Here is a 15,624-nt window from a genome sequence, read left to right as displayed (position 1 = left end):
GGATATTTTGGATACTCTATCTGGCACGTGCAATGATGACGCCGTGAATGGTGACAATTCTCTCTGACCAATCAGCAGTCGGCATTGTTTTCACATCACATTTTAGTATCGCCTCTGTACAGGTACAACTTTTACACAGTGGAAAACCAAACAAAGGTGAGTCGAGTCGAGCTGATACTGTGTAGTGGAAAAGCGCCATAAGGGTTGAACAGTTGAGTCATTTTCTCATTAAAATCACGCAGATTTGCATCAATCATCAATTATTTGTGTTTGCCAGTAACTAGTTTAAAATGATTAAAATTGCAGGTCGTTGAAATAATATCGATTGCATTTGAACTGTCAGTAAAACTTTTTCCCAAAGTCTTTTTCTTGCCTATAAAGGGATGTATTTAAATAATACCAGAAATTTTTAATAATTTTAATAATTTACAAATATATTACATGCATTTGTTGTTAATCAAATAAATAAATAAATAACAATAATTTAATTAAATTTATTCACTATTATTGAATGGATTTTTTTTAGTCGAGATAGCAATTTTAACCTTTTAGTCCAATTGAAAATTGCTTTGACAATTTTGCATTGCTTTGGCATGTTGTTTGCTTCATAGTTTGCATCATTTAAGATTGTTTGTAGAAGGTTAGCGTTGTTGTTACTGTGAGTTACAAAGAGGATGCTTCAAGTTACACTTTGCATTGGCCCAAATTTGATGGGTGTGAGGTTACTGTACTGATTTTTATCCTGCTGCCTGCTTTTTAAAGGCTTTTGGACTGAATATTTGTGATCTTGTGTGGCATTTGCAAAGAAAGCATTGCATGATCTATACATTTAAAGTGGTGACTTCTTGAATGCTGCCTCTCCGCAGCTTAAATCGGTCATCAGACGCACAAAGGAAACGTCCAACGTTCACCCAATGTTTCGTGACGGACATATGCACAAAAAAATGGGCCCACTCATTCTCAACAAGAGTAACTCGCAAGATCTACTCATTGAAGAGCTGCAAGGGAAACTGGGAATCGGTCGCACTGGGCGGCCACGAAAACAGCCAGATGATTGGCTTACGGAAGGGGTCATTGTCTGTTCCAACCCACAGCGGTTAAGAGAGGAAGGTGGTGTATCACCAACGGTTGATAAGGTAGTGTAAGTCTCAAGATTACTGGTAGAACTAACAAAATCTTGCACAAAAATCATTTCGCGAATTGGTTTGTTATATAAAACGGGCATTTTAACCTTTAGGAAACATTTCACTTTTTCAATGGCATTAGTTCTGGAAGAATTTTTTCCAATCATTTTTCATATACATGTGTGTATATATATATATATATTATATACATTTGGACGGAACACTCCAAATACTTAAATGTTTGTGTTAATAATATACATTGTGTTTTTTTTTTTCCTGTACAGCATCATATTTGTCACCATGAATTCTGCTGTTAAACATGATTCTTTAAACTGAATGTTGATATAATCCAAACTGATGGCTTCAGCTAAAGCATTTACTATTTGTTTAACAACTGTTAAGTTTACAACTGTAAAGACAGACCTGTTGTGAGCCCTAAAGACTTGTTCACACCGGGACGAATTTTGCGTGTTATTTGCCGACGTTTAACGTGACTAAACAAAGGGCGCCAATGTGAGTGTGCACACCGACGCGTAAAACGTCACGTGTAAAAGCGTCAATTAAAAAAAAGAACGTCTCAGCTACGTCAACCTATCCGACCAATGAGATTGCCGCTTTTGCTCACGTGTTTGGAGCTTCTGAAGTTACAGTAAAACACAACTTGGGGGCGCTCAAACACAAAACGGTCTTGCCGAACAGCACACATATGCAACGGCGAAGAAGATCTGCGCCAAGTAGCGTTGCCGTCTACACAGCCAGGAAGAAATAAGACGAGGAAGATATGAGGCAAGATGAATGTGGAGCTGCTGTTCTCATTTGTGCTAGAACATAAAGAACTAAGTGACAAACGCGACTGCGACGACAAACATCTTGATAAAAGGAGAGAATGTCTAATTGAAGAGAATTGGCACTGGCTGGTTACTTCCGGTTTCTGGACTGGCTGCAGTAACGCGTCTCTGTCCATGCGGGGGCGCTCACGGTCGAGTGCAGAATGAATGGGAGTCAATGGGGTTTCACCCCCAGAAATCCACTTTTCTCAGGATGTCATTTTTTTGTCAAGTAATTTGAAAGTTGCATTCAAATGGAGGGCTAAGAAAATACACTCAGCTGAAAATTGCATTTTTAAGTTCACTTATCTGTTCTAAAAATCCGTTCAGAAATGTGATGACGTCACACAATAGCAGAATGCTAGCGTGTTCCAGCCAACAACGGCCTAACCTGTAAGAAATCAAAAGGACAAAAGTACTCGTTCATTCGACTTTTGGCCTATAATCTATATTGAACTTGCTGAATCAACAATAAAATCTATGTTAATTTAACGATAAGCAGGTGAAAGAGACACTTTTAGCCGTTTAGCCCCATAGACTCCCATTCATTCTGCTCTCGCCCGCGATCACCTCCAGTGGAATTCTAATGGAACTGCAACCCGGATGATACACAACGGGGCTAATAGGAAGTGCCAAGGCTCTCCGTTAGACGGGCTCTGATAAAAGAGAACTGTTATGGAGTGGTATTGCAGAGCAAATTCGCCATCTAATGTCAGGAAATGAATTTGCATGTTCACTCGGCTCATCGTCAGCGAAAATCGATTGGATGTGAACACAAAAAACGCATTGAAAAACGCTGACGAATAACGCTGGCGAATAACACGCACTGATATTCGTCCCAGTGTGTACGGGCCTTAAGTTATTGTAAAAAAAACAACAAAATCCTATATAGAAAATCCTATATATCGAAGACTAAAATCCTATCTATATAGGAATACTAAAATTCATATATATATATATATATATATATATATGAAGAGTTCAGATGCAAAAGCCTCTAAATGCCATTTGAAATTTTCTTCTAAAATGACCATTTTTATCAAGCTTGTATATTTAAGTTCAGTAATTTACCTTAAATGACAATTAATAGTTAATCTTCATTGCCATTTAAGTGAAATTACTGAACTTAAATATACAAGTTTGATAAAAATGATCATTAAAGAAGAAAATTTCAAATGGCACTTAGAGGCTTTTGCATCTGAACTCTTCATATATATATATATATATATATATAGATAGATAGATTTTTACTTCTGGAACCCGACTGTTACACAATATTATGCATTTTTGCGTTTTGTGTATCACATTTCTTTGTCCATCAGATCATCATTCCTCCAGACTTGCCCTGTCCTCCGAAAAAAGTCCTAACCCATCCTGTACCAAAAAAGCCAGTGGCTGTGGTACAGATGCCCGCTCCTCTCCCCCCACCACCTCCACCTCCTAGAGAGCCCTCTCCCCCTCCTCCTCCTCCTCCTCCTCCCCCTCCTCCTCCTCCTCCAGTTCCGACTCCACCTAAAGAGCCCACCCCTCCTCCATCCCCTCCACCAAAGGTGTTATCATCTGTGGGCTGCCAAACAGAATATGAACCTCTTTTTCCACCGGTACAGGCATGAACTTGCTCTCTTCGTTTATCTGCATCTGATCCGAGCTTGCACTTTTGTCTTGAAAAGCATGGAAATATCAGGGAATTTGTTTGGCAAAAGTGGAAAACTCATGGATATTAATAAGAAGTCATAGGAAACTGGTTGACTGTATATAGAGTTGTTGTTGAGTAAAACTGGTTCGCAACCCAGATAGCAAACTGACATTGAATCAACGTGGAAATATGACATCGAAACAACGTTGATCTGACATTGTTTTGCTCATCGAATTAACGTTGAACCAACGTCAGACGCGTCATTCTTTCAAAACTAACGGAAAATCAACTTGAAATCAACGCGTTGTTTCAACGTTATGAAAGCAAACCAATTTTCGATTTTCATTTAGCTTTGAAGAATGCCGCGTCTGACGTTGGTTCAACGTTAATTCGATGAGCAAAATCAACGTTGTTTCAATGTCATGAGAGACGTCGTTTCCACGTTGATTCAATGTCAGTTTGCTGTCTGGGAAGCCATTGTGTAAATCTTTCAAGTCACATTTATTTGTATAGAACTTTATAGACAATTGCACAGCCATCTTTAGTATTTTATGTTCGAATTGCAGTTTTGCGGTAGCTCTGTATATTTCTACAGCATCGCTGCCAAAGAGTAGCTGGTGAAGTGAATTTACTTATTGTAGAGTTAATGGAAGTTATCATGAGCATTGTAATGTTTGAAGCGGATGTCGTAATAAACATCAGTAGACTGGGAAGATTTTAAAACGGGCAGTTTATTCATAAATCTGTAAGATCTTACCTTTATGCTATGGAAATACAAACCGGAAGAACGAACACAACAAATGTTTGAGGTATACAATACAGATTGCGTCGAAGCATCTTAACAGGAAAATGTTAATTAATTATTAAATGAATTCAATTTCAGGTGTAAAGAGACCAATAGTGTCATTATTTCGATCAAGTCACTTCAGTTTATTAACATTGGGTTGTTCAGTTGGCTTGTTCAGTTCCAATTTCATTCTCATATATAGTGTCGGTGGAGTTAAATCAATAATATTACTGAATATTAACCGTTTTGAAACCCCACCTGAGCAAACAAACTGGTCACCGTAGTGGAGAACACCTTGGGAGAGACCTAAATGAATGACTGGATTCAGGTTAATCTGTTGAACAAATCAGTCTGAATGAATCTTTAGTGAATCAATATGAGTGTAAATGTGAATCATTCCTACCCAGTAATCGCAATCTACTGGAAAGCTCATGAAAAACATTTCGATAAATGAATTGTGGGGTCCCCTTGCCTTTTCTATCAATTCTTTCATGGTTTCTTGAATGTTGCTTATTGAGCATTTGCTGTTATGTGCAGCTCACAGTAGGAGTGTCTCAGCATTTATTGAATAGTTTGCTGGTGTCAACATGTCCCATGAAGACAGTCTATTTACCCTTTTCTTCCCTCTGAATTCCTGGTACGTGAGCAGATTCTGTTGCCACCGAAGTTGGTTATCAATTACAGGTGCAAGTTAACAATATTTAGTAAATGGATTTCCACTCTAATAAAAGAAATTATATAACATGGCTATTTTTTAGTATATCGTTTGTATCAAGTGTGCCGCCATCTTGCAGTACTACAACCTGAAACTTCACTGAGTTGGTTGGCTGCATTAGATTAACGAAGATTATTATTATTATGCCTATTTGCTGTAATCATTACTAGTAATAGATAAACTACCAAGTAAATGACCAATATAGGGCCTGCAAGGCAATTATTGGCTGGAAAAAAAAGTAGAGAACAAAAATAATTCAGGGAAAAGTTGGTTAAAATCTTTGACACAGAATGCAAAAGAATAAAAAAAAAAAGATGATGACGAGGAAAACGACAGGATTATGGATGATGTTTGGAGATTATCCAACATTTGGAGTCCTGCTTGGTGAAGATATTTATTTTGCGGTTTGATGTAGTGGAAGGACAAACGCCAACGGGTGTTTATTATGGTTGGGGTTCATTTTAATTTCCGACAATCAATTTATTGAATATCTAAGTAGAGCCAGACTGATAAATCGGCCAGCCGATATTAGGCATTTTCCAAAATATCGGTATCGGCAGTTATAATGGCCGATAAATGAATATTTCAAAAATAAAATAAAAACGGACGAAACACGCTTCAATCATCTCTCCTTGGCCTGTTATATTGAAAATGTATGTTTTACAATGTTATCTATTGCTAAATTATGGCTCATCATAGACTAGCTAACCACAAAGCTAGCTAATCATCAGTGGAGGACCGCTAACGTTAACATTAATGAGCTTGGAAACCACAGTGAACTTTTTCTGCCTAAATAAAGTAATGATTACTGTATTTATAACTAGCATATCTCTAGTTACAGTCCCTGCATTGTAAAATGTAAGTTATACTTGCGAGGAGTGAACATTTAGACATAGAGAAAAAGCATCAAACGTATCTTGTGCAGAAAAGTTAGCTTTTCTTTTACACGTGTGTGAAATCCAACAATATTTAATAAAAATAAAAAAAAACCGGCCGATATATCGGATTTTAAAACACAAAAATATTTGTATCGGTATCGGCCTTCAAAATCGTTTATCGGTCAGGCTCTATAACTATAACTATGGAAATCTTGAGGTTTCGGGATGTGTATCTGGAAGTGAAGTGATTTTTTTTTTTGGTAGATTTGTGACTCCAGGGCTAGCTTGTTTATGTGTGAGATCATAAGCAGAAATAACAGGGTTAATAGGTTGCTAATTTTGCTTTGTGAATAATGCTTCTGTGTCACGGTTCTTTGAACTGAGAGCACAGAGATGGGGTTACTGTTACACCAGAACTTCTTGACCCGTAGCCTTGTTTGGTCTGTCATCTGATTATGTATTTAACACCTTCTTGGTCCTGTTGTATTTAGGGAAGGTTACGCAGGGAGGGAGCATGAGATTGATTTCCTTAGATTAGTAAAACAGACCTTTCCATTTCAAAATTGCAAATGTTGCATAATATCTAACCAGATTTGGTGTTTAAATTTAATAATTATTGCATGTTTGTGCAGGATCATGTATCTCTGCTTGCTATTTCTAAGTGTGTGAAATAAGACGAATGCGGTAAACCTTTCCATTGCATGCATCGCTGTGAATTCAGTGAACTACTTTAAGAGTTGTGAATTGTGTAGTTTAAAAACCACTAACATCCTGTAATGGATTGATTAATAAATGATGCAAGTAAATGTGTGTAATTCAACATCTCCAGTCCTGTTTGTTTGAAGGAAGAAGCTCTTGATGTACATGCTTTAGGAGTTTGAAAATAGCCTTTTCAAGTGGCGATGGTTATACTGAGAAAATTTCTTCAGCATACTCGTCTCGTGGTACAAAGTTGATCATCAGTTGTTGAGAAACTACACTCCAGTCCATATAAGGGGACATTTATATTGCACTTCTCCAAAACAAGTCAAGTGTCAGTGTGCTGCAAATCCTGCATGCATTTAGCCATGAATTATCAACATTTTGCCATTGATCAAGGCACTAAATCTCCTGTTACTCCAGTGAGATTGACCTGGTAAAAAGCTTTGGATGAATGCATTTGCTAAATGATTAATTGCTAGTAATTAGTTATGTGTACCAACTACCAAGTAGAAAGTGCTTGTTTCGTGTCTGCGTCTGCAGAGTGGGATTTTTGCATCCACATTTTCTGTGCTTTATGAAAGCAGACTTTAAAACATGAAAAATATTTTCTTTTTGCTGTAGATTATGGCTCAGGGCAAGAGTTCCCCCACCAGCGTCCCGAAGCAGGGGAATAAACTGGATAACATGTTGGGCAGCCTGCAGTCAGACCTCAACCGCCTGGGTGTCCAGACTGTTGCCAAAGGCGTTTGTGGAGCCTGCAAGAAACCAATCGCTGGCCAGGTAAGAGATCTGCGGAAGAGCTCATTTACTGCCCAAATCATTATCCTCACATTTCATTTGGGTTTTTGGGATATTATGTCTTAGTGCAGAAGCTCTGTTTCAAAACAAACCCAAAATACCACCAAGGGTTGATTTTTATGTCAGTGTGTGTGTAGACTGTAGAGTATGTATATAAAGCTTGGAGATTTCAGATTTTTTACAAATGTGTTTCTCTTATGCTCACTAAGGCTACATTTATTATCAAAAAATGCATGTAATATTGTGAAATATTCTTACAAATATGACTGTGTTCGCGGGAAAACCCAGACGAACTTCCGGGCAAATTTGAGATTTGCTCTGCAAGTCAGTCTGGGCAAGCTCATTTCCCATTTTTCCAAATCGAGGTTGTGAATGAACCCACTCTCAGTTACAACTGAAAAGGGTCTGGTGTCAACCTATGGGATCAAAATCCCGCCCAATGTATTGCGGGCATGGATCAAAAAATAATAAGCGGGAAAAATTATAAACTTAAAGGAGTAGTTCACTTTTAAAAAAAAACTTTTGCTGATAATTTACTCACCCCTATGTCATCCGAGATGTCCATGTCTTTCTTTCTTCAGTCGAAAAGAAATTAAGGTTTTTGATGAAAACATTCCAGGATTTTTCTCCATATAATGGACTTCAATGGGAACCAAATGGTTTAAGGTCCAAAAGACAGTTTCAGTGCATCAAAATGAACAAATTTTTTTTTAATCATTTGGTTCATTCAATGAACTCAAAAAAGGATTCGTTCATTTTGATGAACGAGCTTGAACAGGAGAGTCACGAACGCGCATCACAGAACAGAGCAAGGCGAGCGTTTGAGCTAAAGTTTTTTATTTATTTTTGAAATGAACGTTCGTTTCGCTTGATAAGACCCTTATTCATCGTCAAGTGTCGTTTAAAGCCCTTTGAAGCTGCACTGAAACTCTCATTTGGACCTTGAACCGTTTGGTTCCCAATGAAGTCCATTATATGGAGAAAAATCCTGGAATGATTTAATCAAAAACCTTAATATCTTTTTTTCGACTGAAGAAAGATTGACATGGACATCTTGGATGACATGGGGGTGAGTAAATTATCAGCAAAAGTTTTTTTTAAAAGTGAACTACTGTTTTAAAACTGCAGGATGTTTCACTTAGAGCTGAAAAAAAGAGGAATTTAATAATTTGTTAATGTCCAGAGTTCAGATAGCTTTACTGCTTGAAAGGCCTTCCCCGAATGAGTGAGCATCAGTAGCGTGAGTCGCATTGGAGTGACGTCAACGCTGATCTTCGATTGATTGGCTAGAGTAGGAGCTGTCAGTCTAGAACTAGTGGACCAATGGTGATGCTTAAGCCCGCCCTAATTTACATGAAACTCGAACTGCAACATTTGGAAGAGCAAGCGCAGAACACGGAAAGAAGAGCGAAAAACATGAACATAAATTTAAGTTTCGTTGATTCACGCTTATTATATTTTGATCCGTGACCACGTTCTTTGCTTTTCTTTTTTTTCAGTTTGTGCAATATATTTTTACATTTTTGAATTATTTTTTGATACATTTGGAGGGATTTTGATCCCATTTCAACCAGGCTATGTTTTCACTGTATTTTTAATCAAACAAATGCAAACTTTTAAGATCATTTAAAAAATCGTAATGATTCCCAAATTGTGTAGCTTGGATCATGATACACTGGTATTCAGTTATGTCTTTTGTGAAGCGGAACACTTCCATCCTCGTTTTCTTTGATTCATTCAGGTGGTGACAGCAATGGGTCGGACGTGGCATCCAGAACATTTCGTGTGTACTCACTGTCAGGAGGAAATAGGCTCCAAAAACTTCTTTGAGCGAGACGGCCAGCCGTACTGTGAAAAGGACTACCACAGCCTCTTCTCTCCACGCTGTTACTACTGCAATGGACCCATTCTGGACGTAAGGAGGATTATGCTGCCTATCACCACAAACGGGGCATTCACAGGCCTGCGTGTGTCTCATGTGTCACCACCCAGTCGGGATGGTGCTTACTATAGCAGCTCACACTTTACCTTTGGCTTCAGGTTTCCTGTAAACATAAACAGTCACTTAAATACGGTCTAAATCGGTCTCTGCAGTCAAACTCAACACATAGATAGTGTTTTTGAATAAAATGACTAGGCATCCTTAAAGGGATATTTCACTTTGAAATTAATTTTTGGTATGTTTTAGCTTACCTCAAGGGCATCCAAGATGTAGGTGTCTTTGTTTCTGCAGTAGTTTCAATTTTAAATATTTTTGATATAATGGAGGTCTATGGTCACCACCTCAAAGAGCATGCACAGAGAAGTCCAAATTAAACATGATTTAATGACTCGTAAATGTAAGTACACATTGATGGCCTAAGACACGAAACGAGCGGTTTGTGTGAGAAAACGAACAGTATTTATATCGTTTTTACCTCTTGTAACCACAGCCACGTCCAAGTGATCTGAGGCCGCGGGCAAAAAAATTCAACGTTGTCTGTTGATGTATCGAAATCGTCTTCCATTGCGATTTCCTGTATCTATAAATATATTTAGATATTCACAGTGAAAGGTAACACTTCTGTAATCTCTGTCTAAACAATGAGTGACGTACACGAGCGAGAAGTGGCTGTGGTTACAAGAGCGATATAAATACTGTTCGTTTTCTCACACAAACCGCTCGTTTCGTGTCTTAGTCCATCAATGTGTACTTACATTTATGAGTCATTAAATCATGTTTAATTTGGACTTCTCTGTGCATGCTCTTTGAGGTGGTGACCATAGACCTCCATTATAAGACTGACAGACAAGAACGGTTTGACCTAAAAATCTCAAAATTGAAACTACTGCGGAAACAAAGACACCTACATCTTGGATGCCCTTGAGGTAAGATAAAACATACCAAAACTTAATTTCAAAGTGAACTATCCCTTTAAAACAAGATACAAAATTGTATTCCATAGCATAATACGAAGGCAATAAATACACAAATTGTAATTTTATTTTATTTCATTTTGAATTCTATGTATTTGTTGGCTGCATGCAAATTTGAGTCGGTTGAAAATTATATGTTTGAATTAGTCATGAATTACTGAATTAACTCACTTTTGACTGTACGTTTATATGATAACATTGATAAATATACACATTGGCACAATATTCTCCATAATGGATCTTTGTTTTCAATATATCTATATTTAGTTTAGCATGTAGCTAGGATTGGTTTACATTTCTAAAGCAGTACACATGTTTATGTAGTGGGAAATGAACAATATTTTTAATAATTGTCTTATTCTTTGTTTTTTCTTTAAATTTTGCATACATTCATTGATTACATTTTGCTCTCTGTCCTTGTTTCGCCATCAGTTCATTGTAATGAATTGTACATTTGCAGAGGGTGGTGACCGCATTAGACAAGACTTGGCATCCAGAGCATTTCTTTTGTGCCCAGTGTGGGTCATTCTTTGGGCCTGAGGGTAAGCTGATTCAACTCTTCTCAAGTTCAACCTCTTTTCTTCTCTTTAGCCGTCCTTTCCTTTTTTTCTACCAAGCTATTTTTTTACTTAAAAAGGTTTTAAGCCTTTGGCTTTTTCCATTTGTCTCTATTTCCTGCAGGTTTCCATGAGAAGGAGGGAAAGGCTTACTGTAGGAAGGACTACTTTGACATGTTTGCCCCTAAATGTGGCGGCTGTGCCCGTGCTATCCTGGAGAACTACATTTCGGCCCTCAACTCTCTCTGGCACCCAGAGTGTTTTGTCTGCAGGGTCAGTGTGTGTGTGTGTGGGTGTCTGTGTAAGCATGCAATTGATTGAGGCCACTGAGTGTGTATACATAGGGCGATTATATCAGCTAGGCCGTTTCGCTTGATAAGACCCTTATTCATCGTCTGGAATCGTTTAAAGGTGCCATATGTAATAATTGAGGTAACAATATACGAAAAATGAGCTACACGCATCAAAAGAATGAGAAGAAATAAGTGCAAAGATGTCATTAAAAAACCGACAAGTTATAGTGCTGCCGAGATATTAACCTGAATTAGCATGCTAAATTACTAGCCCCGGCCCGGCAGGTATCGTAATACCAGTTCCGGCCATGGGAGGCGGTATGCGGACGGGCAACGTTAGCACCAGCCAAACTGCAATAGACGAGTGAGTCGCGCTCGCGCCGGCTTGTGTGTGTGTGTGTGTGTACTTGAACCTGATGTCAGTCGTGTGGAAATAAAGCCCACTACTGCATGAGGAATACATTTTGGTAAGTTGTAGCATACTGTATCTTTCAACAGAGTTCATGTTCTTTTTCCAGCTAGTAGAGACGATCGGTTCACGTGCGCTAGGGATCTGTAGTGTAACATGTACAAGCGCCAAAACGGTATTTATTCTTTGAATTGCGTAATATAATTGACCGAATCTGAGAGCTTAACTAACCTGCTTGCTAAGTGTCAATTGCGTGTGTCTCACGGTGAATTGACGGCGCTAGCTTGATCAACATCAGCGAATGCTGTCTGTCAAATTAATTCACTAACAATAAAAGTGTAATATGAACAAAACGAATACCATAAACTTCAAATAATTGCCCAAGCTTTTATTTTCCCATACCGTCGAAATGCACCAGCTTGTTTTTGAGATCTATGAGGCGGTCTTCATCATTTAGTGTTGAGATTCATAGTGTTTAGTTTAGTTCACTCTAGTGTTTAGTTCATTGAGTCTCTGATCTCTAAAAATCTCCAAATGTTCCACGTGAAACTGCGGTCTTCCAACCTTTTACTATCATGTCAAATGATTTGAATAACATGCGCGATGGTAGGAGCACAAGTCATTTTTTGGAGGTATACTGCCCCCATCTGTTATGGAATATGGAGTAGGATTTGATTTATTATGGTAGATGGCACCTTTAAAGCCCTATGAACAGTTTGCACTGAAACTCTCATTTGGACCTTGAACCGTTTGGTTCCCATTGAAGTTCATTATATGGAGAAAAACCCTGGAATGTTTTCATCAAAAACCTTAATTTCTTAATTTAGAAAATAATTTCTTAATTTAATTTATTCTTAATTTAATTTAATTTATTTCTTTATTTATTCTTAATTTATTTACTTTATTTATTAAAAATAATTTCTTAATTTCTTTTCGAATGAAGAAAGAAAGATATGGACATCTTGGATGACATGGGGGTGAACTAAAAAGTGAACTTCTCCTTTAAGATCAATTTCCAAAAGATTATTTTTTTTATTCCTCCCTTTAGGCAACTTTAGCATGGGTGTCCAAACTTATTCACATCACTGTGTGTGTGTGTGTGTGTGTGTGTGTGTGTATATATATATATATATATAAATAAAAATGTGGATGTTTGCACTGAAACTCTCATTTGGACCTTGAATTGTTTGGTTCCCATTGAAGTCCATTATATGAAGAAAAATCCTGGAATGTTTTCATCAAAAACCTTCATTTCTTAATTTAGAAAATACTTTCTTAATTTCTTAGTTTAATTTATTCTTAACTTAATTTACTACTTTATTTATTCTTAATTTATTTACTTAATTAATTTATTAAAAATATTTTTTTTAATTTCTTTTCGAATGAAGAAAGAAAGACATGGACATCTTGGATGACATGGGGGTGAACTAAAAAGTGAACTTCTCCTTTAAGATCAATTTCCTCCCTTTATTCCTCCCTTTAGGCAACTTTAGCATGGGTGTCCAAACTTATTCACATCACTGTGTGTGTGTTTATATATAAATAAAAATGTGGGTGTTTAGGTTGCTATCTGTGTGTTTTGTATTTATACACTAGCTCATTTTGCCATCAGATGTGTCTATATTGCTGCATGTGTCATTTGTGTATAACTGACTGATTTCTGTTTTCTCTCTCTCCGCCACAGGAGTGTTTCACCCCATTTGTGAACGGTAGTTTCTTCGAGCACGAAGGGCAGCCGTACTGTGAGGCTCATTACCACGAGCACCGCGGCTCTCTCTGCTCCGGCTGTCAGAAACCCATTACCGGCCGCTGCATCACCGCCATGGGCAAGAAGTTTCACCCCGAGCATTTCGTCTGCGCCTTCTGCCTGAAACAGCTGAACAAGGGCACATTCAAAGAGCAGAACGACAAACCCTACTGCCAAAACTGCTTCGTCAAGCTCTTCAGCTAGAACCTGATCGCGTTCCATCACACAGGCCCACGGGTCGCGTTTTAATATTGTGTCATCTTGTGGTGATAGTGAGCATTACACCAGCTTGTTCCTGTGCCAAAGCACTGTCAGACAAGTGTAGATCTTCAGGGAGGCCATTACGATTTTTAACAGCCTTTTTAAACGCTTCCCCTGGATCCAGATGTTATCAGAGACTAGGTCTTTAATTCACGTGGAGCTATTTTCGATATTATCGACTGCATCGGACAAATCAAGATCTATTTTTGTACTTGTTACACACACATTGAGCTTAACTTGAACATTACTATGTACACATCTCTTTGCACATTTCAGGCTGCTTTCTAGGATAACAGCACACTTTATTTTATTTAGCGACTTTTCTCCATTGGCATTTCTTAAAGGTGCAATAACAGCTTGAAATCATCAAAATCTCAATGTGTATTTTTATAATTTTTGGTACTTGAGAGTTTGTTCAGCCCTGACCCTATTGTGCATGCATATCTCTGTCTTATCACTTTATAAAGTGTGCTTCTACTTTTTTTTGTTGTTTTTTTGTTGTTGATCGTTTCTATTTTTATATTCATGGGTTGTTTCTGTTCTTCTGGATGGCTGGAGTGGTTTTAACTTCCATCCTTATGCCTTTATGAGAGTTTAACTGTGGAACCGAATCACTTCTGCTGTTATAATACTTATTTTATTCTTATAAAAAGCCTTCTTAAAGATACCAGTGTGGGCCCTGATGCCCATTTCCTTGAGTATGTGTTCAACAATGTGCCTATTGCCACCGGGCTTAATGTGTGATTTTTCTTACAATTGTTTTTTCTATATAATTTTGTGATTGACATTTCTCCTCTTTTCCATTTATCTGATTTCCTACTGTATACAAGTAAATATATTGAATTATTATTGATGGCGAAAGCTTTAACTTTTTCCCCCCGTTTTAGTAATTTAAAGATTTTCTTCTTCAGGATGATGTCATATTTTATTTTAAATTGAATGATGACATGCACATTGTATTTAAAACATGGGGTTTAAATGGACAAATGTACAAGGCATTGAATAAATACCAAAATCTCATTGACTGATTTATGCTTCTTTTTCATTAATGTGATTTGTTTACATTTTGTCAGCTGTTAATAGGACTTTAATGCAATGTTTTCTATCGGTATTGAAGTCATGTTGTATATAAATAAATTGTCTGCATTTAAACTGATATTTATTTCTAGAATGCAGTGTGTTTGCCCAAAGCATAAATGTACTATAATGGTCAGAATTGCATTTTATAGTATGCTAAAGAGCATTCATTCATCATTCAAAAATTGCTTTTGCTAAGGGGTAATACTCATCCTTCTTAGCTTACAGGATACATTCAGATGTTGAATTTTAAGTAGTGAAATGTTGAGAGCAACTGCCTGTTGTCTGGCTCTGTTTCGCCGCCTGACCGTATGGTTAAATTTGAAGACAGTATTCAATATTACTGTATGTCTGAGCTCAGGCCTGTAGTTAATTCATATAAAAATTCTTGAATACATCACACGATAAAACTATTGTGTCATTAGCATAATAGCATAATTAGCATAATCAGCTAATTATTTCAGAACTAACTTGTTGAATTTGTAAATTGTAATTTGTAACAAGACTAGGCATAACTGAACAGTTATATAGATTTTTTTTTTTTTTTTTCAGGTCAGCAGGGTCAATGACCTGCTAGTTCACAAAACCATTCAAAAGACTGGAGACACCTACATTCTTTACTATTCTTGCACGAATAATAGTAAAGCCATCAAAATTATTTAATAACACCAATGTTAGTGTAATTATGTAACAACCAGTAGTAAAGTTTTTAAAAACTCCATAGGTTTGTAAAGAAATTCGTGCAAGCTTTTAGTTCAAATCGATTCTTCCCTATTTCACAAATAATTTCATATAGAAAATTTTAATTTTCGGTGAGAGTCGGGCAGTTGAATTTTATAGTTAGGTTATTTTCAACAATTTCTAATAATTTTATTTAAGTAAATTGCTAATTAATTT

General features: G+C 37.1%; 1 protein-coding gene across 4 annotated transcripts in view; it reads left to right on the top strand.

The window, feature by feature from the left end:
- pxna (paxillin a) overlaps positions 1 to 14,678 on the top strand; it is a 46,299-nt gene extending 31,621 nt beyond the window's left edge. For 3 of the 4 annotated variants that reach the window (XM_039687440.2, XM_039687439.2, XM_089130613.1), the window contains exons 6-10: positions 7,291 to 7,449; positions 9,209 to 9,382; positions 10,844 to 10,925; positions 11,065 to 11,213; positions 13,327 to 14,678. In XM_039687440.2, coding sequence (XP_039543374.2) covers positions 7,291 to 7,449; positions 9,209 to 9,382; positions 10,844 to 10,925; positions 11,065 to 11,213; positions 13,327 to 13,593 — 831 coding nt within the window. In that variant the 3' untranslated portion in view covers positions 13,594 to 14,678. Of the gene's footprint in view, positions 1 to 866; positions 1,137 to 3,273; positions 3,553 to 7,290; positions 7,450 to 9,208; positions 9,383 to 10,843; positions 10,926 to 11,064; positions 11,214 to 13,326 lie in introns of all 4 variants that reach the window. The other variant, XM_089130615.1, reaches the window with a different exon arrangement.
- Positions 14,679 to 15,624: the final 946 nt, after the last annotated feature.

This window comes from Pimephales promelas, chromosome 4, assembly GCF_988280905.1.
Source record: "Pimephales promelas chromosome 4, fPimPro1.hap1.1, whole genome shotgun sequence".
NCBI lineage: Eukaryota > Metazoa > Chordata > Actinopteri > Cypriniformes > Leuciscidae > Pimephales > Pimephales promelas.
Note: the sequence above shows the minus strand (reverse complement) of the source record. Positions and strands in the feature narration are given on the sequence as shown.